The 27,988-nt window shown below is 37.6% G+C and overlaps 1 protein-coding gene across 6 annotated transcripts in view; it reads right to left on the reverse strand.

Moving 5' to 3' along the window:
- Positions 1 to 554: 554 nt before the first annotated feature.
- CEP41 (centrosomal protein 41) overlaps positions 555 to 27,988 on the reverse strand; it is a 48,912-nt gene continuing 21,478 nt past the window's right edge. Inside the window, exons 3-12 of one of the 6 annotated variants that reach the window (XR_014294957.1) lie at positions 23,777 to 23,824; positions 19,523 to 19,584; positions 18,189 to 18,258; positions 12,319 to 12,463; positions 10,471 to 10,622; positions 10,003 to 10,070; positions 8,843 to 8,957; positions 8,185 to 8,400; positions 5,185 to 7,526; positions 3,253 to 3,307 (exon numbers count right to left, since the gene is read on the reverse strand). Coding sequence is in view for 5 of the 6 variants with exons in the window: in XM_082632078.1 (XP_082488204.1) it covers positions 7,378 to 7,526; positions 8,185 to 8,400; positions 8,843 to 8,957; positions 10,003 to 10,070; positions 10,471 to 10,622; positions 12,319 to 12,463; positions 18,189 to 18,258; positions 19,523 to 19,584; positions 23,777 to 23,824 (1,025 nt within the window). In the remaining variant the exon portion in view is untranslated. Of the gene's footprint in view, positions 3,308 to 5,061; positions 7,527 to 8,184; positions 8,401 to 8,842; positions 8,958 to 10,002; positions 10,071 to 10,470; positions 10,623 to 12,318; positions 12,464 to 18,188; positions 18,259 to 19,522; positions 19,585 to 23,776; positions 23,825 to 24,228; positions 27,984 to 27,988 lie in introns of those variants that run through there. The other 5 variants (XM_082632082.1, XM_082632081.1, XM_082632080.1 and 2 more) reach the window with 5 other exon arrangements.

Consider the following 27,988-nt stretch of genomic DNA (forward strand, 5'->3'; position numbering starts at 1 on the left):
TGGGTAAAAAAATTTTATTTTATAAATAAAATCATAAAGCTAAAAGAAACAAAAATTTTAGAAAATAATGTGGTGTATATGAAAAAGTATTAATAACCTTGAGGGGAAAAAAGCTCTTATAAGTAAAAGGGGTTTAAAAAAAAGACTAACATTTCAAAAGAAAAATAGGCAATTCCCAAAAGAAGAAAAACAAAAAGCCAATAAATGAAAGATACTGATTCTCTGAGTGATTTTTTTTTTGTACATTAAAGAAAAATATATTATTTTTCTCCCATCAGATTGACAAAGAATAAAAAGACTGACAACTCAGTATTATCAAGAGTATGAAGAAATAAGACCTGCCATATACTGCTGGTGGGAGGATAAATTTACACCACCTTCCTGGAGGGGAATTTGGCAATATAAATAAAAAATTTCAACGTATTGACACTTTGACCCAGTAAGTCCACTTGGAGGAATTCATTTTACAAAAATATTTTGAGAAGTTCAAATAAACATATGTACAAGGTTGTAATAATAAAAAGTTAAATTAAAAGGAAAAGAACCTAGATAGATACCAGTATTGATATGGGTATTACCCATTTACACAATGGAATATCGGGAAGCCATTGTAGTCTGTGTTGATATGGAAAAATGGTCACAATATACTGGGCAAAAGAAGCTGGTCACAAGATGGAAATATTCTAAAACAGGATTGTGGTGATGCTTTCTCAACTCGGTAAATTTACTAAAAATCACTGAATTGTATCCTTAAAATGGGTGAATTTTATGGCATGTAATTTATATTTCCATACAGTTATTTTTAAAAAAGCAGGCTACAACATAGTATATTGAGTATGAATCTCATTTTTGTTTGAAAAACGCACACCCGCTATGCCTGGAAGTAAATATTCCCCAATAATAATAATTGTGGTTACCCCAGGCAGTGGTGGTGGTTTTCCTCTTTATACTTTTCTGAATTTCTTGCAATGAGTTTGTATAATCAGGGGGGTTAAAAAAAGCTATTTCAAACACACCAGCTTACCTGTGGGTAAAGTTTTCTAAGATCAACTTATTATCAAAATCAAACATCTAAATGACCATCTCAATTTGTGCCCAGATTCTTTTTCATAATTTGTCTCAACTCATTTCTTCTGCTGTTGCCCAGAACAAGGTCTTATTTTTGGAAAAGTTTATACTCCAGATAGAGCTGGAAGCAAGTGTTTCTACCAAGGGCAGGGTACTAATGTCTCCTGGTTGGGGGCCATTCCCTAAGCACTCTGTGGTAGCTCAGATGACAACTCCCAAGAGCCCTTGCTGCTTTCAGTTCCCACAGCAATCTGGGGAATTGATTATGCTAATGCCTATTCTCTAGGACTTTTCAAAAATCTTTATTTTTAAATGAACTCATTTTACTTTGTTCCTAGAGCATTATCTATGGTTCTCAGTGTGGCCTGTGGGCCATTCGTGGTCCATAAGAATCCTTTGGTGGTCTTTTGAATTAACACTAAGATATGCATGTCTAGCTTTCTGGCTTTGGCCTGAAGTTAAAATTGAAATGTCATTGAATACAATCCAGATATGACCTCACTGGTCCCTCATCCAGTACAGGGCTATTCATCATCTCAGCAATTGTTTTGCAAGGGCAAGTGGGACTAGGTGGATTTGAAGATGCAGACGGATTCTTGCTCTAAGGGCTCTAAGGACAGAAACATCATTCTGTGAACACACTACGAACCAGATGCTCCTTACAGGAAACTGATATGACCAACCAAAACATTCAAATTGGCCAGATGAAGGAAGAGCTCTGAGAAAGAAGCACAGAGCACCCGTCAAATCTGAAAAACTGTCAAAGGGTAATGAATTCTCCCCAAAGCTTTCAGGATCCACGTTAATTTGGCAACTCAAACTGTGAGCATCATCTAACGACCCCAGAGGTGAAGACTGACAAATGTTTACTGCCATACTAAAAGAAGAAAATTAGAAGTCTTCTGCTTAACTACAGTGGTGTGTTCGGCTACATTTTTTTTAGAAGAGTGCGGTGGAATGACAGCTCTGCTAACATGGACTGAGGCACAGAGGTTTGCTGCTGCTTCCTCCCATGAAGCCCAGGCTTGCAGCCATGAGCCAATTCACACAATTTATGTTTCAGCCTAAATCAGAAACATCACCGCAAAGGAAAGAGAAATTCAGACACAAATCATATCAATATGGTTTTACTGGATAGTTCAACCATCAGGAAAACAGCCTACTTTTTCCCTACAATCTAATGAAAACTTTGTAACTCCCATTCCTTAAGTGATACCTCATTAAGAAACAAATCTCAGAAACCCTGGAGCACCTGTCTTCGAGATAGGTCACCAGACACAGACAGTGGAATGGTCCCAGGAGCAGATGTTTCAGTCCCTGAATTCCTCGCCTTTTGTGCAGGCAGAGGAGGAAAGCTTTCAGTGGAATCTCAGATGATGAGGAAGGAAGGGAAGCCAACAGCCAAGGGAAAGTTACATTTTTGTTAGTGAATTGGAGGCATAGCCAGTGAGAGAGTGGCTGTACCCACCCAGAGTGGACAAGCACAGAGCAGAATGGTTTCTCAACCTTCCAGCTCAGTGACACAGGGCAAGTTGCTTAATTTCCATTTGACCCTCAGTCTCCTCACCTGAAAATGGGGGTGCCTACCTCGTAGGGATGTTCTGATAGTCAAATGAGTCAAAATGTAAAATGAAGAATCTAGGAATACTGCCTAACACATAGGAAGCTCTCCATAAATGTTTGCTAACATTATTACCTGGAAATCTTCAAGATTTGAAACAAAAGAGAAAATAAAACCCACTCTCAGATGGGGATGGTGCAGTTGAATTCTGAAGGCTACTTTGAGCTTGAGGGGACCATGGAAACAGGCAGACTGCAGACAGCCAGGCTAATAATAACGGCCCTAACAGCTTCCTGGGTACCTCCTGCAGAGGGTAATCTAAAAATCTCAGAGTGAAGAATGTCTCACATACAAAAGTAGGATGTACAAGAGGACAAGGGATAACAAACTTTCCAGGTCTCCAGAATGGCAGACCAGCGCTGAGTGGCCACCACAATGGGCTTTACATCCCAGACTTCAGTCTTGACAGGTTCAGTTCATTTATTCACACACCCTTATTAAGGGCCACTGTCATGTAGTTGGTGATTTTCACCCTCTGGGAGGTTATAGTCAAAAATAATTTTGAATAATTTTTTTAAAATGTAGTCCATCAGTCAATAGTATTTAATAAGTGACCTCTGTTTGCCACACATTTCACCAGGTGCCTCAGGATGTTATGCAGGTGAAGAGAATCTGCGTCTGCATTTGGAACGAAGAGGATAAGCATCAGAGAGTGAGACTGTAAGGAGATGGGGGGGAGGGGGGCAATATAGTTTTGTAAACACATAAAATCATGCACTGAATCCTGTCCTGTCAGAATTCAATGCTGACAAATTGCCACCATTACCTATTTTATGCTATAACTGACCTGTGTGCCAATAAAGGACGTGGCAATAGCAATTTCAATAATTACCACAACTTTAGGAAAGTATTACTACCCAAATGTCTTCTGAACACTTTGGAAGCACAATGTGTCCTATTTATTGTTTTTTATAGAAAAATATATTTTAATCAAAAAATTAATTGAACAGTAGATAAGCATGTCATCATGCTCACATAAACTGAAATAATATCCACATTTCTGATGTTTCTTGAAAAAAGAAAAAGGAAAGTAGTATGGGAGTTAAAACTTTGAAAGAAATGTGAAAAAATAAACGCACATTAGAGACACTGGGAATATCTTGGAACTGGGGAAAGAAAGGTTCTTAATGATTATCTTCAGAGTAGAGCAGGAAGGGAGTCATGGATTTAAATCCAGGTGGACAGAAATTAATTATCCCCCCTAAAAATGTCGGATAACATAAAAGACAGAATCTACAACCAATTTATAACATGACAGAAACCAAAACCAACACAAGAAAAATTGCCTACATATTTCTTCCTAGCCTAGGACTTTGATTTCACTTATATTCCACAAGGGAATTAGAGAAAAGAAGGTTTTGTTTTGTTCTGTGTTCTTGGTGAGTAGCCTAAAGTCTTATGAATTTTTGTATAATCTCAATAGCATCACAGGAAAAATCCCTCAGCAACTAATGAACACTATTTGTTCTCTTTTAATTCTGATTTACACCCCAAGTCTAATATGATTGTGCTAGTTCTGGTTTTCTGCTAAAGGTAAAAAATAAAATGACTTTTAGTTCATTTGATTCATTCTATGCCTTTCTTTTTACTTTTTTTATAAAGTTTTTTTTTTGATGTGGACCCTTTTTAAAGTCTTTATTGAATTTGTTACAATACTGCTTCTGTTTTATGGGGTTTTTTTGTTTGTTTGTTTGTTTGGCTATGAGGCATGTGGGATTCTTAGCTCCCCAACCAGGGATCAAACCCACACCCTCTGCATTGGAAGACAAAGTCTTAACCACTGGACTGCCAGGGAGGTCCCCATTCTATGCCTTTCAATAGATTAAACCTGACATTGTAACAGCCTGAGATGTTCTTTTTGTACTCAAATGAGTAATGTTGCCTTCCCCTTCCTCCCTCCACACTTCTTGTTTCCTTGCTTCTCTCCTTCCTTCCCTCTTTTCTTTCTTAAATACAGTAGATAAAGTACTGAACTTATTATTTAGACTTTGGCCATCACCATTGCTCAGATGGAGCAGCAGTTGTACATTGATAAAGCATTTTCCATCTAGGGGGTCATAAGTTCCCAGGCAAGGGAAGCTCATCAACCCCCAACACTGACAAGAAAGTCCCGCTGTAATGAGTTTAAGGTGGCAATCAGTCCCTGCTGGGCATAAGGAGAAACCCTTCTGACTAGAGAGCTAAGGTTCCCTGCCCTAATTGGAATGATTTCCTGATTCATTTATACAAAGAAAATATGCATTACTGGGAGATAGAGCAAAAAGAAGTACTCTTTCAGATCACCCCAGTCTCATGTGACTCCCCACAAATCATCTCAACAGAGAAGAAGAGAGAAGTTGGCAGATCTCAGCATATTAACAGCAAACAACAAATTAAGAACTATGTACTTTAATCTTCAACATTCATAATTGCTCAGAGTATCACAGATCGCTTAGATAATACATGTCAGTTAATCTAACGAAGAAACTAGTAAAGTAGAACATTCAAAGCAATACCTTGAGCATGTAAAAACTGCAAGTGACATTTAACACACAAAGTGCAGAACCAGAACAGGTCTTTGAGGTGTAGTTATTTAAAATCCTTACCAACAGGCAAAGCGCTATGGAGAAACACACATGAATATAGTCAACCTGCCAGATCTCTCAACTAAATGCACTGCAATTCTAATAGGTTCAGCTATACTGACTTTGCACATACACATAGTAGTTTCTAACACTCTAGTGTTGTGTGGTGATGGGAATGCAGAATAGGAACAAAGGGGGACTACCATTTACTTTCAAAATAGAATCGAGTGGGGAAATCTAAACTCCTGACTAGTCGACTTGAAAATGGCATAACCAGAACTTTGTCACAGAGAAAAAATTTTTTTTTCTTAAAAATGCATATGTATCCAAAATGGCTGAAAATCTTGTCCATGCTAGGGGAAAGTTGAGTGTGGAAAAATTTGCATTTTTAAAAATCTATGCTGTAAAGAAAATAAAAAGCCAGAGCATTTTGGCATTAGCAAAAGGCTGAACTTAGTTCTCAGGCAATAAATTTATGGGGAAACATGACAGGCTCCTCTTTAAAGCTATGTGTACGTTGGCTGAATTTTATACAAGATTCTTGAATCTTGTGGAAAATTGGGCACAGCTTGACATCTGAACAATGTCCCTGGTTTGTTTGATTTCTAAAGCATCGGAAAATGTTGCACTTTGGAAATCAAGTAGAGAAGAATAAACACACTAAAACAGAACTGGGCTGAATGTGAAAGTTATTTTTCCATATGTCTCTATAAGATATTTATTACCTTTATTTCTCCTACAAACACAGCCCCCCATGCTGGAAATACTGTGATACTTTTTTTTTTTTTTGGTGGTGAGAAAAATAGTCCTGTTAAGACAAATCTTACCCAGCAGCAATAACCACCTAAGGATAGGCAATTTTCAGCTGGCTTTTCAGAAGCTGGTTGCCATGACAAAGAGCACAATTTATTCCTTAGTCCCTTATCACAGCTACAGATCACAGACCATAAAAATTAACAAGGCTCTTTTTCCTTTTCCTGATGATTTCAGAGTTCCTCATCCTTACCTGAGGTCTTTTGTTCCCCCAATTAAATGGAATGAATGTCAGTCATCTAGCAATTCAATTAACGCTGATTCAAAATTCTGGCCCAAACAAGAATCTATAATCAAAACCTCCTAATCACAGCTCAGTCATGAGAATGAGAAGTAAGCAGGTAATTGCACTAATTACTCAATTAGACTAATACTGTATTTTTAAGCAAGGGTTTAAAGGGTTGTCAGCTCTGACAAAGGACTGTGGAGTTGTCCTCACCTTGTGTGCCGGCAGTGGCCCAACCAAAGCCAATGTTTTCAAGTGGCCATAATTTCTACCCATCTAAGATGGATGGGCCTGAGCTGGGTAATGGGAGTTTACAACTAATAAAACAACCGCAAATGAGGGACGGCTCCAGGGGGCTTCAGTGGCTCTCAACCCGGCCCTGAACAGTGGGCAGGACTTGCCCGTGCAGGCAGCTGAGCACACATCATCACCTGTGCTGGTTCCAGGAAAGCATCTAGTGAGGAGGAGCGCTGAGCACATGTGAGAGCTACTACTAAATCTTAACTGAGTGATGCTCACAGGTACCGGCTTCCAAACTGAAGACGGAGCCTGCGTCGGCTGCTGGGTGAAGAGCTCCTCAGCCAGTGGGTCCACAGCTGGTGGGGGCTGAAAGCTACGAATCGTCTGCACCCCCAGGGACAGCTTCTCAGGCTGCAAAGCCTACATAGAGAGCCTTCATGAAACCAAGAAGAGTGAGTGAAAAAGAACTGGCTGGGAAGGACGCACCAGATGCGCCTGAAGTATTTACAAAACAACGCAGGATATAGACCAAAACAAACTGGACCTTATTAAAAAAAAAAAAAAGAAAGCCTAAAAAAATTAGACTTTTTTCCTACTCAGTTTCAGAGACTTAAATATTCTGTAAACAACAGGGAGGACACTAGAGCCTGTCATGCCTCTGGTTTTTGTAAAAATCCTTCCCGGGTTGGATGTGGGAGAGGAGCTGGAGACAGGAAGAGGGAAGAGGGCCTGACACACGTTGAGGTCTTTCCTCTGCAGCAGCTTCTTAAAATGACCAACTTGGGAACTGCTCAGGGGTTCCGAAAGGAGAGAAAACATTTATTTGACTAAGACAGACAAAGTCTTTACTTCCAGGGTTTGCCTTGCAGGTGGCCACTGCCCAGTGAGCGGGGGTTCTGGTGGCCGGCAGGGCCCCCGGCAGGCAGGTTCTGACCGCTGCAGGAGCCTGGAACCTTGGAGTCTCTTCCAGAAGCATTACCTTGGCTCAGCCGGCCTGAAGGGAGCAAGAAAGCAGGGAGCAGAGCTGCAAAAATGATTCCAGGGACAACCTGCCAAGTACACTTTTTAACTAATGAAGTCTTATGCTACAAACCACTTTTAAGCTAGTGAAGTCCTATTCAGCATCTACTTTAGGCTAAAACCTACTCTTCATCCTTGAGACCAATTAGAAGGTGGGGAAGGGGGCAGGGATGAAGGGAAACCCAGATAGCTTTTCTTTCCTTCCTCTCCATTATCCCAGTCAACCTCATCTGTCCTTCATTCCTTCTCAGTAGAGAAGGGTACAGGAATGGTTGGAGGAAAAAGAGAAAGCAGTGTGCCAAAGGAAAGGCCAGAAGTAGTTTAAAGGTACCCAGAAGCAGCAGAAGGAAGCAAAGCTTTCCGAGAAGGAATCTGAAAGCCTTAGCTTAGCCTCTCAACTCTGCCTGAGATGCACACTTTGACTGATACCCTCTCTTCTCTTTCTGTGTCTGTGTGCAATGCCTAATTCTTACCATAATCTGGGATCACCTCCACTCACCTCCCTTCTCTTGCAAATATTTGAAGAATCTGAATATAACAGATCAAGCTTCTCATACGATGAGGTTGATGTTCAAAGCTGCAAATCTCAAGTTCTACAGAAAACATTATTTCTAAAGGTCAAAATATCTTACTAGTACTGTCTGCAGGACCCTGGTCCTCTTCCAGGTAATATTCTATCTTCTTTAGGTCTTCTGGGGTAAATCTCCACTTATTCTCAGCTGCTGGGGGCGGCACTTTCGGGCCGGATCGTTTTCGGGCAGAAGCAGGCGGAAGGGTCTGCTGGCAAGATGCTGGCAGGGAACCCGTAATCAGTCCTTCTGGGAATTTCTGAGCTAAGACTTTTAGACCTAGGTGTGGAAGATCATCAGAAAAAGCCGTGTTAGCACGGTGAGGCCAAGGCAACCTGGAAAGGAGCCCACATGTCTCCTCAACACAAGGACAGGAAATCTTTCTTAACTGCTTCACCATTAAGTAAATTACACCAGAAAATGTCAGTTGTTATGTGGGATTCTGAGAATTCCACCAGAAATCATTTAGCTCAAGTCTTCAGCATTAAGGCTTTCTTACAGAGCCATAAAGTAACATCATTATTTCAGGAATTAAAAACATGTGCTGATGGAGCTAACGGAAGTTTCACGTATCCTGACTCCTTTCTGCCAGCATGGTTGTCTCTGTTTCCAGAATACTAAGTTCTGAGCTCTGGGAGGGAAAAGGCGATAGGGGTGGAGCTGAAGGAGTGTGAGCCCAAGTATTCGCCTTTTAAGTCCTAAGCAGAACACAGACCCTCACCTCCGGAAAGCATGAAGAGGTTCTCAAATCCCCGCTCGCACATGGTGGTAGCTGCCTGGCTGGCCAGCCTCTCATCGTCGTCATACAGAATGATGATCTTGCCATGGGCATTTTTCTAAGAAGCAGATGAGTTAAGGTTCGACCACACTGAGCTAATGCTCCTAGACTATACAGAAACCCCTGAGGAAGAAGAGCTGTCAAGGTTTACCTCTCTGAGTTCAAGGAGCATCGGATGACCCCTCTTCAGGGGGTACAGGACTTTTTCCTGTCGTGGAAACCACACAAGCTGGTATCCTTTTCTTCTATGAACTAGTATCACCATGTCCAAGACGGCACTAGTTACACACTGTACACTCTTTGGCTCTTTCATCTGTACAATCCTGGAGAGTAAGTATTACAACCTCCATTTTACAGATGAGGAAACAGAAAAACTTTTATGCCCAACGTGTCCACTGCAGTCTTATTTATAATAGCAAAAAAATGGGAACCACCTAAAAGTCCATTCCTTCAAAGAGGAATGATTTAGTAAATTACAGTAAATCTAAAGATGAGATCTTATACTGCATCAAAAATAGAGTTTATAAAGAGCTTGTGTTAGTGTGGGGAAATACACTGTAAAATAAAGTGGGGAAAAGCAACATACTAAATTATATATACAGTATAATTTTTACTTTGTTAAAAAGACAAAGAAGACAGTCTGGAATAAAATACACAAAAAATGTAGTAAGAGTTTGTTGTTCAATTGTGTGGTTATTGGAGATTTCAATTTTCTTTTTTATACTTTTCAGTATTTAAATTATTTTCTATTTGTATGATTTTTATGAGCAAAAAAATTAAAATTTCAAGAAGCAAAAAAAATTAAAATAGAAGGAAAAAAATTCACTCCTTACATTTTACTTGGGAAAACTTTCTGGGGAAAACAGTCCTAGGACTGACTCTCAACGGATCATAACCTTTAACCTAATGTTTTTTGTCCTACTGCAGGATGGCTTGGAAGCATTCTCAGCAACAGCTAAGGATCGAAATTCTAAAATATGCTAAGTAAATTAATTAATATCAAAAGTCCTTCATAGGGTTTTCTTACTAGGAGCATGATTCATGATAAGTTTGAGTCTTCAGTCTTTATACCATCCAACTCCTTAAAATGCAACAAAGGATACATATTCAAGAATATCATTTGAATAAGGGTTCATTGTTCTAGACAGAGTTGCAATTGGGTAACTGTAAGCTGCAAAGAGAAGAAAAAGCTTAGGAAGTTTGTAGCTCTCGGTACAACTTGGCCCCAATTCTCAGCTGGTTTAAAGTCTAAGAGTTAAAAGCAACATATTTTCAAAATCAACTAGCTATAAACCTAAATACTTTTGTGAAAGAAAAGAAACAGGACACTATGAACAAATAAGAAGTGTCACTTCACTGTTTCTGACATTTAGCACTGGACCCCTGAGCCCCCTGAGTCACCAGTCTCTCTCAGAGCATGTGGTAGAGCCAACTTACAGGTTCCCAGAACACATCTGGCTAACATAGGGTTCCCCCAACTGCTGACCACAGGCTGTGGTTTGAGCCTGCCTGGGCTCAGTACCGGGCTGTGTTCTCAGGAGTGAGACACTGTAAGGCCTTCTCTCTCTTACCTCCAACAATGTGGCACTGCTGGTAAGAATCTCTATCTCTCACATCTAGCAGCAGGAAGGGGCAGTCGGGATAAGGTTTGTCTTTGGTACTGGGCTCTACTTTCTTCACAAGCCCTTTGTCTAGATCCAGTTCCCCAACGCCACTGATGACGCTGCAAGTGAAAAAGTAGGTCAGTAGACACTAGTCAGGGATTGGTGGCTTAAAGGTCCAATGCGTTTCTTCAGAATGGCGAGAGGGTGCTCAATATCTCTTCAAAAGACACTCCAAAGAAAAAGGAAAATGGACGTGGTGTCTCAGTTCTGCCTCTGAATGCAAGATCCTACGGATGGATTCCTGTTCTCTCACCCTGGACCCGAAGGAGGGGATCCACTGTCCATACTAACCTTCAGAGAATGCACGTTAGGTCATTAGCACGCAGAGGGGCAGAAACTGTAAGCACAAGCTGCCTCCAGAAGCAAGGGCAGCATTCAGAGAAAGAAAGAGGCAAACAGTTACTCCAACGGAATTTTGATGAGTGTGAGAAAGCAGAGCAAAAGAGGAAAGAATATGGTTGACAGGGCAGGAAAACTGAAGGCATTTCTATGTATATCATATGTAACATAAAGTAACAACAGTGTTTTCATATATTTCATATACTTATACAGTGACTCATCCAGTATGGATTTTGAACCTTAATGTTTTCAATAGTTATCTGTAGTCACTTCCATTTTATAGGTTACAGTGTTGAGGCTGAAGAGGCTTTTAGATTTGGCAGCATTCATGTAATGAGACAGTGGAAAAGCTAGGATTAAAACGAGGGAGGTCTGTTTCTGACCTGTTTCTGAGGTCATAAAATCACTGAAATTGGTCGCCAGGTTAATATAGGCAAAATGTGGCAAAAACATGAATCAGAGAAAAAAGGATAGGTGTTATGATCAAAGTGGCGAGTAGTGAAATATCTGTATTGGGATAAGAAGAAGATCACTCTTCCAGGCAAATATGAGGACACACATGCCAAACCACAGATTAGTCTAGCAATAGTTCCTCTCCCATCACAGCAAGTCAAATTCTGCCTTTAAATCCAATGATCACTACAACTATATGCCCTATAGTGCATATTTTGTTGAACCAAAGGAGAAGAAACTCTATTTTATGTGAAATTACGTGCTCATTGGAAGCCTTGTTGGTCTATCTTGTTTTGAATGCAATTTTAGAGTCCTTGCACAGAAGTAGTTATAAAAATAATAATAGTGCAATCGACAACAGCAATTCTTTCTCTAGTAGAACTAGCTTCTCTAGTAGAACTATTTTACCAGTAGAAGGGATGGATATGTGCAGAAAATCAGCACCATCTTATAATCAACAGTGAATATCTGTGAGGAAGTGCTGCATCATGAAACTGCCATGTGCATTTGAGAGTTGACACCAAGGCTGCTTTCACTCTCCTTTGCGCCTATTTTAATATCAGAGCACTATGTGTGGCACTCTATTTTTCTTCTGATTCTAGACAGGGTAATTATAAGCTGCAGCAGACAGAAAAGGAGAGGGGGGGAAATCATACTCCCTGAGTCAAAAGATAGTGGTTGTAAAGCTAAGTCCTAATAGCAAACTTGCATATAGGAAGACTGAGAAGAATGGGGTTGAGAAGTGAAAATTAATGCTCTCCTATCAATATAGTTTTACATTAACTCAGAATGCTGTGACAAGATCCAGGAGGTGGCATTGATATAAAGAGAAAATAGAATGGCTGAGATGAAAATGTGGGACTTCACTACGCCAACCTGTTTCTAAGGTCATTAAATCGCTGACATTGGTATCTAGATTAAGGAAGGAAAAATGCAGTGAAAACATGAATCTGATGAGAGCACCTCTGAAGGGTCGAGCGGCTGGAGTCCCCGGCTCCCTCACTGTTTATGAACTGGACAGGGCTTGGCAACTGCTCCCCAGGGCTCCCTTTCCCGTTGGTCTTGGCAGTGATTTCAGCATCAGGGTCTGAGGTTGCAGAATCATTGTCTAAAATTTGCAAGTGAATAAATAAATAAATTTAACCTCAGAATTTGTATTTACTTGTTAGGCAGTTCCACTGAAATGAGGTCAAGAAAAGGAACTCATATTACCATTATTAAATTGTTCTAAGAGTTCTAACATATAGGCTCTCAAACTGTAGTCTGTGGACCCCAGGAGCCCCCAAGACCCTTTCAGGGGGTCTGAAAGGCGAAAACTATTTTCATAATACTAAGATGTTATTTGTCTTTTTTACCATGTTGATATTTGCACTGATGGTGCAAAAGAAGTGGTGGATAAAACTCCTGGCCCCTTAGCAAGAATCAGGGCAGAGGTGTAGAGCTTTATTAGTAGTCATTGTATTTTTCATCAACATGCACACACTCACAGTTAATAAATATGGCAGTCACATTTTTAAAAGTCCCTGATGAAGCAGTAATAATAATTTTATTAAATCTCACCCTTAAGTACACACTTTTTAAATATTCTGTGTGATGAAATGGGGGAATCCACATACAGCTACATACCAACCAAGTTTGCTACATACCAACGTCCCATTGTTGTCTCAAGGAAAAGTATGTGTGTGATTTGTGCTGCTTTTGCCTTGAACACCACTTTTACTTGGAAGAAAAACTGACAGGAAAACTACGGTTATTTAGACTTGTGCATTTGGCAGCTATTTTCTCAAAAATGACCTAAGTGAATTTCTCATTTCAAGGAAAACAACTGATGGTATTTGTTGCAGTGATTAAATTTTGAACAAAAATCAGAATTTTGGAAACTATTTGCCATAAAGAGCTTGACTTCTTTACCATCTTAATGACTTTTCTGATAAGACACGTGTTGTGGTTAATAAATGTGACTTTTTTGATATTGTGTAATGAAATTTGTCAACATTTGGAAGATCTTCATAACTCAGTGAACCAGTATTTTCCAAATGACCAATGAATGATGTTATAAAATCATGTATGAGTAAAAGATACATCCAGAGTGCAAAAGAGACCAATGGGTTTAATGTAACAGGGTATGAAAAGTTCATTGATATGGTTTCAGATTCCACACTACAACTAACCTTTAAGAAGGTACCAGCTATCAAGTTCTGATGTAGTGTCAAAGAAGAATATCCACAATTATCTGAAAGGGCTATTAAAATATTCTTCCTTTTTTCAATTACAGATCTGTGTGAGGCCAGATTTTCTTCAGGTACTTTAGCCCAAAGAGCAAACTGCAACAGACTGAATGCAGAAGGTATGAGAATCATCTGTCTTCTATTAAATCAGACATTAACAAGACTTACAAAAAAGTGTAAAACAATGTCATTCTCCATATATATTTTTGTTTTGGTAACATAGATATTTTGCATAAAAATATGTTTTTTATGTTTGTAATGGGTTTAGTATTGTTTCTTAAGGTAAATAGCAAGTATTTTTTAAATTCTTGGTTTAAAATTTTAATACCTGGGCTTCCCTGGTAGCGCAGTGGTTGAGAATCCGCCTGCCGATGCAGAGGATACGGGTTTGTGCCCTGGTCTGGGAGGATCCCACATGCCGCGGAGCGGCTGGGACCATGAGCCATGGCCGCTGGGCCTGCGCGTCCAGAGCCTGTGCTCCGCAATGGGAGAGGCCACAACGGTGAGAGGCCCACGTACCGCAAAAAGAAAAAAAAAAATTTAATACCCTAAATATTAATAGATATAATTCACAAAAACCGAAACTCTTTGAGGTCCTCAAAAATTAAGTGTGGAGGGAGACTGATACCAAAAGGTTTGAGAATTTGCTGTTCTAACCAATATAATGAGAGAAGACATAGAAATAAGAGGCCTAGTTGTTAAAGAGCATATTAAGTTTTAATTTGCATATGATATAATACACCTAGAAACTTTAAGAGAATCCTATGAGAATAAGGGAAATAAATATGTTAGATTATAAAAATAATCTAGGTTTTAAGGTTAATTATAAAAATAACCTATTTATAAAATAAGTAAGTTGGATTAAAGAAGATACGGACAATCAAAATATTTTTCCTATATACCAATTAGAAAATAACATGAAGAACCTCTCATTTACAGTAACAACTGCAGATACAAAATATACTCTCTTAGAAAATAAACCTATTAAGAAATGTAAAGGCCGTATAAAAACTTATAAGTCCTTTATAGGTCTTATAAAAATTTTACTTAGGGACATTAAAGAAGACCTGAATGAAGAGAGAGTGACATACCTTGCATATTCCTGACTTGGTGACTAAAAGTGAAATGATGTTAATCCCTTCCAAATTTCCAAACTTTTAGCCTTAATACAAATCCCAATGGGCTTAAAAAAAGCTTAAAAGAATTTTAAAGAGGAGAAGAGAAGAAAAAGGATGTATGTATGTGTATATATATATATATATATATATATATATAGAGAGAGAGAGAGAGAGAGAGAGAGAGAGAGAAAAGTAATTTGGAGAACCTGCCTTTTCAAATAGTAACATATACTGAAAAGGTAAATGATGAAAATAATGCACCAGAACAATGGAAAATAACAAAGAACTCAGAAACAAATCCTAGAATATATACAAAAATCTAATGTATGTTAAAGGTAACACCAAAAATCAGTGGGTAAAAGGAGAACTATTAAATAAATGGTGCTGGGATAATCTGTCAACTATCCAAAAAAATCAAATTTAGATAATCCCTTCATATCATATACCAAAATATATAACAGATGGATTGATGTAGGAAAAAACCCAAAGCAACCAAGCAAGCTAACGGATGAAAATATAGGTGAATATCTTATTTTGGATTTTATGAATCTAAAGCACTAAACAAAAACACAATATGAAAGGCTAATAGATTTAATCATGTAAATGCAAATCTCATATATGTCAAAAAACAACACAAAGAAAATTAAAAGGTCAATAACAAATTAGGAAAAGTATTCGTGACATATATAAGTGAGAAAAGGTTAATACACTTTATTAGGAGTTTTAAAACTAGTTCGTTAATAGAAAAAAGATCATGTGCACAAGGTAAAAATGCAAACAAGATAAAATTGCTAATATGGAAAGGAAGTCTTCTTTTCACTCCAGACCTGCAGGCCCTCAGTCCTCCACCCGCAAGGGAACTACCTTCAAATATTTGTCTCCTTCCAGAAATGAAACAACTACATATTTTGTATATATTTTATTTCCTCTCCTTTTTACATATCTAGGAGGATGCTATTCATACTGCGCTACACTTTGATTTGTTGTTTATTTTGTTATTTATTTATTTATTTTTTACTTAATAATACAGCTTGGGTATTGTTCCAAATCATCAAATAAAGATTTTTCTCATTTATTTTCAAGGCTATATTGGTTTCCAATGAATAAAGATATCATAATTATATAAAGATTTTACAAATCAATAAGTAAAAGATGAACATTCCATTAGAAAAAAAATGGGAAAGGACATATAATGTCCTCAAAAGAAGAAATACGTATGACCAACAAACACAGACATACGCAAAGCTCAATCACACTATCAAAGAAATTCAAAATAAAAATATTAGGTACCATTTTTCATCCATCAAACTGGCAAACATTTACAAAAATGAGAATTATTCATCATTGGCTAGGATGGGGAGAAATGGGTCTTCTCATTTGCTCGGTGGGAATGCAAACAAGTAGAACCTTTCTGGAGATAATGTGGAATCAGCACCGAGCATCTTAAAATGGTTCCACCCTTTGACAATCTGCAGCAATTTATCTTCAGGAAATAAATCAGAACCATACAAACATTTATGGATTTACACTGCAGCATTATCTTATAAAAATGAAAAATTAGAAAAATGTTAATGGCCAACAATAGGAGAATAATTAAATATGTGGCATATACAAAGGATAGACATTATATGACAACACAACCTTTACAATTAAGCTTTTGAAGTCTATTTAATGACATAGGAAAGTGTGCATGATAAAATGTTAATTGAAAACAGCATAATACAAAACTATATACAAAGAGTATGGATGTGGGTGGGGAAAACAGACCAAAATGTTAATAGGGTTTATTATTTTAATTTTCTTCTTTATATGTTTTTTACAGTTTTCTAATTTTCTAGAAATATACTTTTAAGTCAGGAAAAAACAATAAACATTATAAAAGGAGTTTTTTTATTCCTTCAAAGTTGGCCAATACGCATACAGATACAATCTGTTCTACAGGCATTCCCGAGTTATTATTCTGTATAGAGCACTAGAAAACACTAATATTACTCACACATTATGGTGTCCTACTTTACAAAAGCCTGCAAATTTATCTCAGAAGAGAAAATTGCATGTGCCCATATGTTCTGGTGCTGTAATCTCAACAGTGAATTAAAGGACAAAATCCAGGTACTTATATAACCAGGTTAAAATTGGGAGTACTCGTATGAGGAGACTCAATTATCTCTATTACAAAGAGCCCTTATTTCTCTGCTGTGTTAGAGGCATCTGTCATAGATAAATTCCTGTCTTTTACAGATTCTTTTTATCCTCCCTAACAAAAACAAGCCCAGGGAAATGACAGTCGAGTTGTACAAACCCAGTGTTCAGACTTCCTGAGAAACTTGTCTTGAAATCAGAAGTCAAATTCCTGGCCTACATCAACCTTAACAAAACACATTCCCCTTCAATAAACAGCCACACATTGACAGCTGAGGACTTCAGGATAAAATAAAGACCTTCACTCTGTGAATTCTTTTCATGACAAAACACCTAAGAGGTTTTCTTTTCAACTTGGTATTTAAGAAAGTAAATCTGGCGCCTATCTATCTTTCTAGCCTTATCTCCTACCCCCGCACCTACCCCTCCCTCAGACCACAGCCAGACTGGATTATGAGATTCCCCAAACACGCTTGGACTTCTTCTCTGTGCCTTTATTCAGGGTGCTCCTCAGCCTGAGACAGCCTCACCCTTAACTTGCACCTGTTGAGATTCTACCCCTAAAGGGGGCAGAGACCCAGTTCAAAAGCCTGGAAGAAGCCTACCTCAGTTTCCTAGCTGGAAAATACAGAGCTCTCACAGCACCCTGCATCTCTCGAAAGGCACATTCCAAGACCCCATAAGGATGCAATAAAGGCAGTGAGAAGACACCGGCTGCTACCAGAGACATGCAGATTTGTATCCTATGTCCATTCCTTATTGGCTGTTCACTTTGAGCAAGAAGTTTAACCTCTGAGGCTTGGGCTTCTCATCTGTACAATGTACCTTCCTTCTAGAGTTTTTGAGAAGATTAAATAAGAAAACTCATGTGAGGTACCTAGCAATATATATTCATCAAACGATGGTTTCCTTCTAGTCCTCTGTGAATTTCTGTCATATTAGTAATTCTGTGTTTCTGTTATCATTTTCCTCACCCAATACACATACATATGTGCAGTGCACACTCGTAGCTACAAACTCCATGTAAGCAGAGCTGTGTTTTATTCATCTTTGTAGTCTCATAGCACCTAATTCTGTGACCTGTACTTATATAGAAGGCACTAAAAATATTTGCTGAAAAAAGTAATTAGTATATTAAACACGTTTAAAACATTTAAGACTACAAATGTTACAGCCAGAAAACCAGATGGCTTTTTTAAAGAGGTAAGAATTAGCAAAGCACCAGATAGCAATTCTCAGAGAGTAACAATCTAATTACAAATAGATACATCAAAGTCCCTGTGAACACAATAGCACAGTCAAATGGTCAATTTGTTATTTTCCCCATATCCTCACTTCTCATTACCTTCTAGCCTTTTAATCTCCTCAGCTGTCACTTCCAGTGTTTGATCAGATAGGGAAGCAACTTGGATGACCTGATAGAAAAAAGAATGAAATGTGTAGAAGTGTGTATGTTTGTTTGTCTTTAAACAGAGGCAATTCTGTTTTTAACAAAAGATGAGGAAATAGCAAACATCAAAGATCTCCTGTTTTAAGAAACTGTCAGTGTCCCCAACTGGAGACTAAATCTCAGGTCTTCTTACTTTGGGGGTGGTAATTACATTGCAGATGATCATTCCAGAAGAAAAGATTTCTTTAAAACATTACACAATAAACTTAAAAGACCAAAAGGATAATTTTGGACACGAAACATAAGTAAGAGTTTAAAACTGCATTTATACATATTCTAGTCCCAACATAACATGCTATTTCTTGAAAATGCAATACTTAAAATAACAGCATTGTATCAGAAATTCTTCATGCAATGAAGAAATAAATGTAATTATGAATATATTGATTACAATGTTATATACCCAACATACAGTTTTTAAAGCACTTTTGCCTGGGGGGAAGTGATAAATTAGGAGATTGGGAGCAACATATACATACCACTATATATAAAATACATAACTAACAAGGACCTACTGTATGGCACAGAGAATTCTAACCAATACTCTGTAATAACCTATAATGGGAAAAGAATCTGAAAAAGAATGGATATATATATATATATAAAACTGATTCACTGTGCTGTACACCTGAAAGTAACACAACATTGTAAATCAACTATACTCCAATAAAAAATTTTTTTAAATGTTTGGTAGAATTCAAATTAAAAAAATAATAAATCACTTCTCACGACTTAGCTCATAAGACCCAACATCCACCTTAAGTTACATCACTGGAACCCTTATTTGGGGGTCAGAGAGACACTTTGTCCATAATTTTCAAAAGAAAGAAGAAAGCGACTTTCCTAAAGTAACAAAATAGACCATGGCAGAAAGACTTGGAAAAAGAACCCAGTCATAGATGGGAGATCACCTGCTTTCCACAGAGAAAAATGTCCAAGCAATAAAGAATCCAGAATTCTAGATTATCAATATTAAGATAAATGGGCAAGGAAAAATAAAACCTAAACTACAAATTTGATGATCAAAAAGGAGAATGTACATTTTACTTTATAAAATTCTTATCGAAGAAAAAAGAAAATTTCATACCAATTAGTCCTCTCATAGGTGAAATATAAAGAATCAGAAGAAAACCCTCTGCAAACATTACCTAGAGTTGAATTTAGAAATACTCACATAAAGCAGCACAAATTAGAAAGTCTTTATTCCAATGGAAGATCATTAAACTTACCAGCTGGGCAAAAGTTGTAACTTTTAGTCTCTTAAAAAGCTCATCTTTTTTGTATCTATAATCTGAAAAGCAGAACAGGACAAATATTTTTTCCAGGCTTATTTTGCTTTCTTAGAGATATTAATTCTTTCTAGTCATCAAGTTATATGGTATATATTTCAAGTTATTTACACTCTTTTATCTCATTTGATCCTCATGATATCCTCAGAATTAAGCATGGCAGGTATTATATCACCTTTTAATTTATTCCTTTGCTTTGGCCAGTAAGAAGCCTCAAGCTGAATTTATGAGCCACCTTTTTGCGTCTAATGATTTTACCCCTCCCCTTTATTTGTGTACCATTTTCCTTACTATGCTGTCTTACTTTGACCATATTGTATTGCATGCATTTTTGTAAGCCCTTTAAATCCTTTTCAGAATAAGCAGGGAATAAGCATCTGCATTTTACAAATGAGGACAGAGACCCAGAGAAGCTGAGTTGCCCTAGGTCAAGAGCTGGTAAGACATTTACTGTTCTATCTCTGCCCTGAAAAGAGTACAGTTCTATTCCTGAGGTTACAAACTATGCTAGAGACACAGGCCAACCCTTTTTTTTTTTTCCTGGAGTACAATGCTGGGCACAAACTTGTAATTGGTCCTGATAATCTCTTATATCAATTTTCCCTCAACTCCACTTCAATAAAAATCAACCTATTTAGTTTTGAATATGAAAAAATTCTGGAGATCTATTGTACAACAAAGTAAATATACTTAACACTACTGAACTGTACACTGAAAAAGGTTATGATGGTAAATTTTGTTATGTGGGGTTTTTTTAACCACAATTAAAAAAAAGAAAAATCAACTGAAAACATCAATATTTACTCAGTGCTATCTTTACAATTCTGAGACATAACTCAATGGGGGTACTTTTGCATTTGTTTGTGTTAATAATTCTTTATATCATATTAAACAGTTTTTAAAAATTTAGCCAATCTCACTTTATTATTTGTCCCATCGAGGCATATTAAAAGTTGGCTTCCCTAAACTTTTCTGAAGATGACTTGCCAGTTCTGAAGAGTTTTCAGCGTTGAACTCCTGCCTACCCTTTCCCTTCACTCCTCTTCTAGGTTTATATATTGGCGTCCTTGACTCCTTAAATACTGCCTCATTATTCGGAATTACTAAAGGTTAGCTGGATAATTACTATGGCCTTCACTGTCTCATAAACCAAGACTCCTAGCAACAAAGGAAAGGATTAAAGGTACTTAAGATTATTTACCTGGTGATACTAATCATTTCCATGAATTTTCCAAAAACCAGCACAGACCAAATAGTTACTTTGGAGGATAATGTTAGCTTGGTTTACCAAATAGCTTGCGACTCAGAGTCGGGAAATGATATTACCTTAAAAACAGCCCTTCTGTAAATATAACAAGACTCTTTCTTATGGGAATTAAAGCTTCTCTGTTCCAAAATGTCCTAAAGATAGCAATTTGGCTAAAAATTGACCTTTCTTCCAGAAAATTCTTAAAACAGCTTCTTCTAGATACAAGATGCAAAGGAGCTTCTAAAACCCACCAGGATGCAGACCCGAATAAGCTGAGCAGAAGCTTTAAAAAGTGCAAGTGAACGACTATAGTATTTCTCTCAATTGCCACCAACTTGCCCACCAAAAGTCATTTACGTAAAGCAAAATGGCAATAAATCAGCCAATGAAAACAGTCAACAGCTTTCAAAGTAGTTTGCACTGTGGCATTTATCCACTGATATTCTTTTGGTATAGTAACATAGTTTGAAATACTTCTCCAATTCTTCACATTCTAAGTATAAAAGGTACACATTAAAATCCCCTTTAAATAGAAATCACCTTAAATGAGAAAACAGGTGCTGCTATTTTCTAATGATCATAGTTTCTAGCATCCTCTCATAAGCACTAGAAATCCCAATGCACATTTGAGCCTGAACTCTACATACCTGGTTCTGGTTTAGAAGGACAGCCATCATTAGGACTTTCTGACATTATTACTCAGAGATAAAAGATCAAGCTAGACGTTTTACAGTAAGTTTTAAATTTTATAAAAAGGATAACTTGGAAAGCTCTGACAGTCTGTCCTTGCAAGGGCGAACAGAGCTTTAAGAATGGAGCTTCTGCTACTATAGCTTCTCCCAAACTCTGTGATGGAGACAAAAAATCCTAGTTTCAGATATGTTATCAAGTTTTGCTTCTCTGGTAAGTCTGGAATCTAAGTGTGTCTCTCTCGAGTTACTGGAAGGACAGAGACCTAACTATCTAGGATGTTTCACACTGGGCCCAACTAGTGTCATCTAACCACTAGAAGCCAAGAATGGGCTTTGTGAATGGTCAATAGACACAGTGTGTCTATTTTCCCCAGGCAGAATTGAAAGAATATTCAGATTACAAAGGAATTCTGCGTTTTCAGGGTTCTGTTAAAACACATTATTAGCAAAGGGAAGTTGGGCTCACAGTGGAAGACAAATCAAAGGAAGTAACAGCACAAGGTTTGTGATTTCACAGAAAGACATGGCATCTAAGGTGATCCGAGAAGAGTGACGGGTTTCGGGTGTCATGAAACAAGGTAATATTCTCCTCCCTTCTGACCCAAAAGAACACCGACAACAGAAGATGGGAAAAGAGAAGGGAATACCTTCCAAAATATAGATCCCAAACCAGCATCTGAAGTAATTCTAGTCAGGGAATCAGCACAAAGCGTGTAAAAGGTGAGAGGAACCTGCTGTCTTACTAAAAGGAAGCCCACACCTTCTAAAGAAGGAAGATGAAGTAAGCATTTTCAAGGACTCTAATCCACAGGTATTTCTTTGGGGAGATAAGCTCCATTTAAAGTTTAGATATTAAAGAAACCACATTGTGCTTTTAAGAACTGTTTTAAACAGGGTTTCAGCAATCTGGGTGGAATGCGACAATTTTTATGGGACAAATTTTGGTGTGAACAGGTGAGCTTACACTCAGCTACAAATGCTTAGGAAGTGAAAGAGGCTACAAACCAAGACAGAAGCAGGCCAGTTGAATTTTGCTTGCCGTGGATGAATTAAGGACGACAACAATGAAGTTTAGGTGAGTAAACAAGATTTTTTTCCATAGTTTAAAATTTTAATATACACTTAAAATATATATACTTAAAGTAGAGTATTTTACAGATATATAACATTTAAAATATATAGCATAAAATGTTTAAAATATAAAATATATAAGAAGAAAAGGATACTGCGCCATCACACATTAAAAAACAAATGTCTATAGCATCAGTCCTCGTAGTTGAATGTGGCAATTAACAGAGTCAGCAAGAAGCTGCTCCTGAGTCCAGATCTATTGTCTGGGGTTTCTCAATACTGCAGCAATTCAAAAGGAACAGGAACATTATCATTTAAATTAAAAGGCCTGCTGTGTAAAAACAAAAGTTCTGGTGAATTTTGGATTTGTAATATTCTCTTCCCAGAAGATATATATTACCAGAGCCAAGTCCTGAACTATCAATCAGAGTACCTCTTCGCTGCCATTAGCCCTAGCACTGGGTTCTCCTACTGAAGCTATGAACAAATCCATCTTAGAAAATAGATGTTCCTACTTCTCTAATTCTAGACTTGATGTGTACATTTTACATCTGTTTTGGACACAGATTGAAAAATTATGATATTGTGCGAGCGCAGTGCACTCAATGACTAGAAGCATATCTTTGCTGAAGATTAGTTTTTTAAAAGGATGTGCATGAAATATGATTTTTAATTAAAAGAAAGCCAACTGCAATGAATTTATGTGTAGCACCACTTTAAGAATAAGCTCTCTCTTTCTTACACCGCTAAGTCTTTCATGAATACTGTCGAATTTATACTCAAAAGAATGTTATAAGTTATTATTACTCCTATCCCAGGTATAGAGAAAATAATAAAATAGGAAAGATTAAGTACCTTGAATAAAGGTCATAAAGACTGCAGTACAATGAAACTAGAAATTTGGGTTCTCAGTGCTTCACTAAAGGTTATTTCACATTCCAACATTAATATCTCCTATGGGATCTAAGTCAGGTAGAACTCAGACTCAAAGACCACAATCTTAGCAGCTGACCAGAATGGCACACAGTGTTTCCCACATCCTTCTAGGCACCTGCCACACTCACCTGACTCCCATTGCTCTGTGTGTGTGTCAGCTGTAGAGTGTGGTTAGGCTTGTTAATAACCAACTTGTAGAGCAACTACAGGGTTCCATTATCCCAAACCATCAGTAGTGTTACTCACTTTTTTTGATCTCTTCTAGCTTCTCAATGTATTTAGTCATACTGTTACCTAAAAAGAGAAGGAGGATTTTAGCTATGCTTTTCATGGAAGAAAATGAGTAACACTGCGAATGGAGTACAAGTATTCCCTAAGCCTTCCCATTCTGCTTTTACAGAATTACAGTAGACAAATGGATCAGACATAGTAAATAGTCTTTTGGATTATACAGCATTATTAAAAGGTAAGGAATCCAGGGAAATGTTCTGGTCAAATGTGTTAAGCTGAGGTGCACGCCCAATAAACATTAAGTCCCCCCAGGCAGTACGAATGATCACTTCATGTAATTTTTTTTCTTTTGAGTTAAGCCTTTCCTCTTCCATTTATCCCCCCATAAGCTTTTTGTGGGGAAGATATGCAGAGGAAGAGGAAGAAGCAATGACCTCTGAATGTCTAAAATGTGCCGTTGTGCCTACCCAAGCAACCCTTTCCTCTTCACTTAATCTTTGTGGTTTCCTTCTCTTTCCTGAACTTGGTCTTCCACTATTCATGCTGATGTTGCAGCCTGAACTAGACCACACAGTCTGTACACCAGTATTCACTGTGGATTTGATTTGCTGAGAAATAACAGCAGATTCCCACCACTGTGGAGAGTCCTCAACCCTCATGTTTTATGGCCTGGTTCTACAACACTAGGCTCTAGCCAAGGTGGTTTGGAGAGTTTTCATGCATTAAAACTGGGCCAGGATCCTTCTGGTTTCCGAATGAACTAAAGTCTGGTTCTCAAGCCAGGGGCTATTATTTTTAACTAGGCATGCTTCAGTTTGATTCAATTCAGCACAGCAAGCTCTATCTGGCACCTGAAAGGTACAGCAAAAGAGGAAAACATTCAGAATAATATCTCATTTCTAAAATTGTGCTCCTAACTTTTAAGCCTTGAGAGGAGCTAGTCAGTTTCAGTCACAACTTCAGGTAAAAGAAATGCTTCCAATTAATGGCATGAACTGATGTTTTCAAGCACTATTCTGAACTTTTCTTCATGTTTAGGTCAGAAGCAGAGAAAGAAAATCCTTGCTCTGAAACCCAAAGTACATTTTCAAAAAACAACTTATATCATTTGTTATTATTAAGTCCTTGTCATGAATTCATTATAGAATAAAATTCTACTGAGTTAAAATTTTTTTTTCGTCTGAAGACACACAGTCCCCAGATCAGAACCAAAAAGCAGGACTCAGTGTAGTCCTGGACCCAGACCGTATCCTTCCAAAAGCTCAGAGAGACATGACACTAGTCAGGGCTGCTCAGAAGCTGAGACTCCTCAAGACAGACACTGAGAACATCTCAGAAGTCGAAATAGCACTAAAGACCAAGATTAGAACAAAATATGATCTTTTCTAGGTTCTTCAGGCTATAATGGACCTGAGATGTGACCAGATCTCCACAGTGGAAACCATGAATCCTTCCCAGACTCACATCCTCTTCCCTGAATCTCTGCACTTGGGCGGGAACTCGACTGGTCAGTACTGGGGTTAGAAGATAGGGCAAACGGTGTGCTGTTCAGCATCCTACAGTCTTATTCTTAAACTATTTTACATAGGAGCTTATGGTTATATGTTCCTGAGTCCCTTACAGTGCCAGGCTGTTGATGTGGCAGTCAGTTTCTTTTGGCTGGAGAAGCTTTACGCCTCCTTCCAGAATCGTCCAAAAACTGAGGTACAAAAAGGATCACTGACTTGTCCAGTGACACAGCAAGTTAGTAACTTAGTCAAGATTAGTACTCCCAACCTCCTGGTTTCTCATATGGCTCACAAAAACATATCATTCTCTGGCTGTGCTGTTTTAAAAACATGATTTCACTGTGAGGTAAATATGTAGGAAGTGTTACTTCCTTTAGAGTATTGGGTGGGAACCATTTTATGCTCTAAATTCCCTGAGGCATACTGTGCACGGAAAACAACAGCCAACCTTATTATATAGTCTTTATTATTAAAACACTGCATTTCCAATCTATAGCAGTTTCCACTAACAACATGTCTAAAATCCATTTCTCAGTCAGTTATCAACATTTTCGGGGTATTTACACAACACTTCATCTTCATACAAGCGGAGCCTCACAACGACCCTGTGAGGTAGGTTGTCATTCCTACTGATTATTTTTCCCACTAAAGGAGAAGGCAGAGAAACAAAATCTTTTGCAGAGGTGTACAAATACTTGGCTAAATTAAGAATAAATCTAAGAGGGCTATTGATAAGAAGCTCTTTTCATTACAGCCATTCATTCTATCCAAGTAGAGGGGGGGAAAAAGAATATGGAGGATTTCTGCATTGCTTCAAATGGAGAAATGACTAATTGACACAAAAAAATCTCTAAAAATGAGTTTAGAAAGTATGAAAAGTAGTATTTTATCCCACTTCATATACTGCTTATATCTTAACTAAGCAGCTCATCTTACTGGATCTAATTTCATCTGAGTATAGTTTTTTGACTACCTTTTAAAAAGAATACAAATGAATCAATTCTATAATTGACTTATTTATAAACACATTTTTGTTTTACACAAAAGTAAGGCACCTAAAAGACTATCAACAGACTAATTTTTTAAAATTAAAATTACACATTACTGCCAGATAAATTTTCCTAGACAATACTTTGATTAAAAAAAGTCAGCGGCTCCCCATCACTTACTGACTGAAGTTTAAACTCCTTGCTCTTCTCGTGAAGGCACCAACATCTTACCTACCTCTTCAATCTTGCCTTAATTACTAAACTTGACAAACTCTCTGTTAGTCTTTGGTTCTCTAACATGTCACCTTGCCCATGTAATCATAATAGCTCACCCAGCTGGAAGTGGCCTTTCCCTCCTCTGAACTTCTACAGCGCTCGGCTTACCACTCACAAGGCATTTATCATTGTACTGCCTTATTTGTGTGCAAGTCTTATCTATCTTATTATACTGACAGCCCAAAACAACTATTTACACACACACACACAATATCTTTATCCTTTCCATTGTCTAGCATAGGAGGCACTCAAAAATGTTTGCTAAATGAAAAATACTATGAAGATCTACTAGCTGAAGAATCCTTATAATGAATTATATTATAATGTAAATAATCACACCCCAATTTCGTTTGAGTTTTTGGGTACCTGATTTTCTCTAAGCTATGCCCAACCTGATTTATATATAGTACATATATGTTACATACTACTTAAATGACCTATATTTCAGGACTCAGGTAACCTAGAAATGTATAAGATGGTATTTAGCTTCTACTTAGTTTATAATTTAAGTTGCAACAAAAGATATATAAAAAAGTTTTACAACTGGAATCAAGAGAAAGAGACAACTCAACTATATCAATAGTGCTAAGCAAAGATAGAGCACAATCGACGAACTGAGTGACTCATTCATTAGATTTTTTCCTTTGTTTTCCTATAATTTAATAACATTATTTGAACTGAGCCAGTAAGAAAAGCAAGTGATTTTGAGCAGCAGTAATCTAAAGTGGGTAAGATTTATAAGGCACGAACTCAGTTGCTAAGAGACAATTCCATTGCTTTATTTTTCTTCAATATTTCCCTCCTCTACGGAGAAGTTCTTTTGGCTCAGAAGGAGCAGAAAGCTTGAAAGGAGGCACAGTGGTCCTTTGTTAATCTCAATAAGTTATACGAGTGCTTAGTGCTTTCTGGTTTGTAAAAGGCTTTCACATACATTTCTTCCTTTGACATAAGAAACAGAATTAAATACCAAATAAAAATGAAGAGTACCTAGTCTATAATGAGTTTGAGTGCTTAAGATCAAGGCTATTAGCAGATATTCAGGAAAAGTAAAGACTAAGAAAAAAGGAAATGACTAGTTTGTATGGAGATAAGAAAACTAAGGTGAATTTCTAAAAAATAAAACAACGCTAGAAAAGACTGAATGGAGATAGTCTACAGAATTTTAGAAAGCTAAAGAAATCTGAAATTAGATTGAATATAGATTGAAATGAGAGAATAATGCCAGCAATGAAAGAGTGTAGGAGACTAACAAAGGGAGAGCCCTGTGGTTTGGAAAGTGTCCCTTAATCAGCCTGCAGTGCTACAGAGCAGAAACCCAGAGAGGGTGCTTGAGAATACACAAGAACCCTGAAGTGGAGACTGAACAAAACGCCGTCAGGGATTTCATCGGAAGCATAATCCATTCATGGCACAGTCTGGCAATGCTGGGGAGCTGGTAAGATACAATCAGGCAC

The sequence above is a fragment of the Mesoplodon mirus genome (assembly GCF_964341445.2).
Source record: "Mesoplodon mirus genome assembly, chromosome: 9".
Taxonomy (NCBI): domain Eukaryota; kingdom Metazoa; phylum Chordata; class Mammalia; order Artiodactyla; family Ziphiidae; genus Mesoplodon; species Mesoplodon mirus.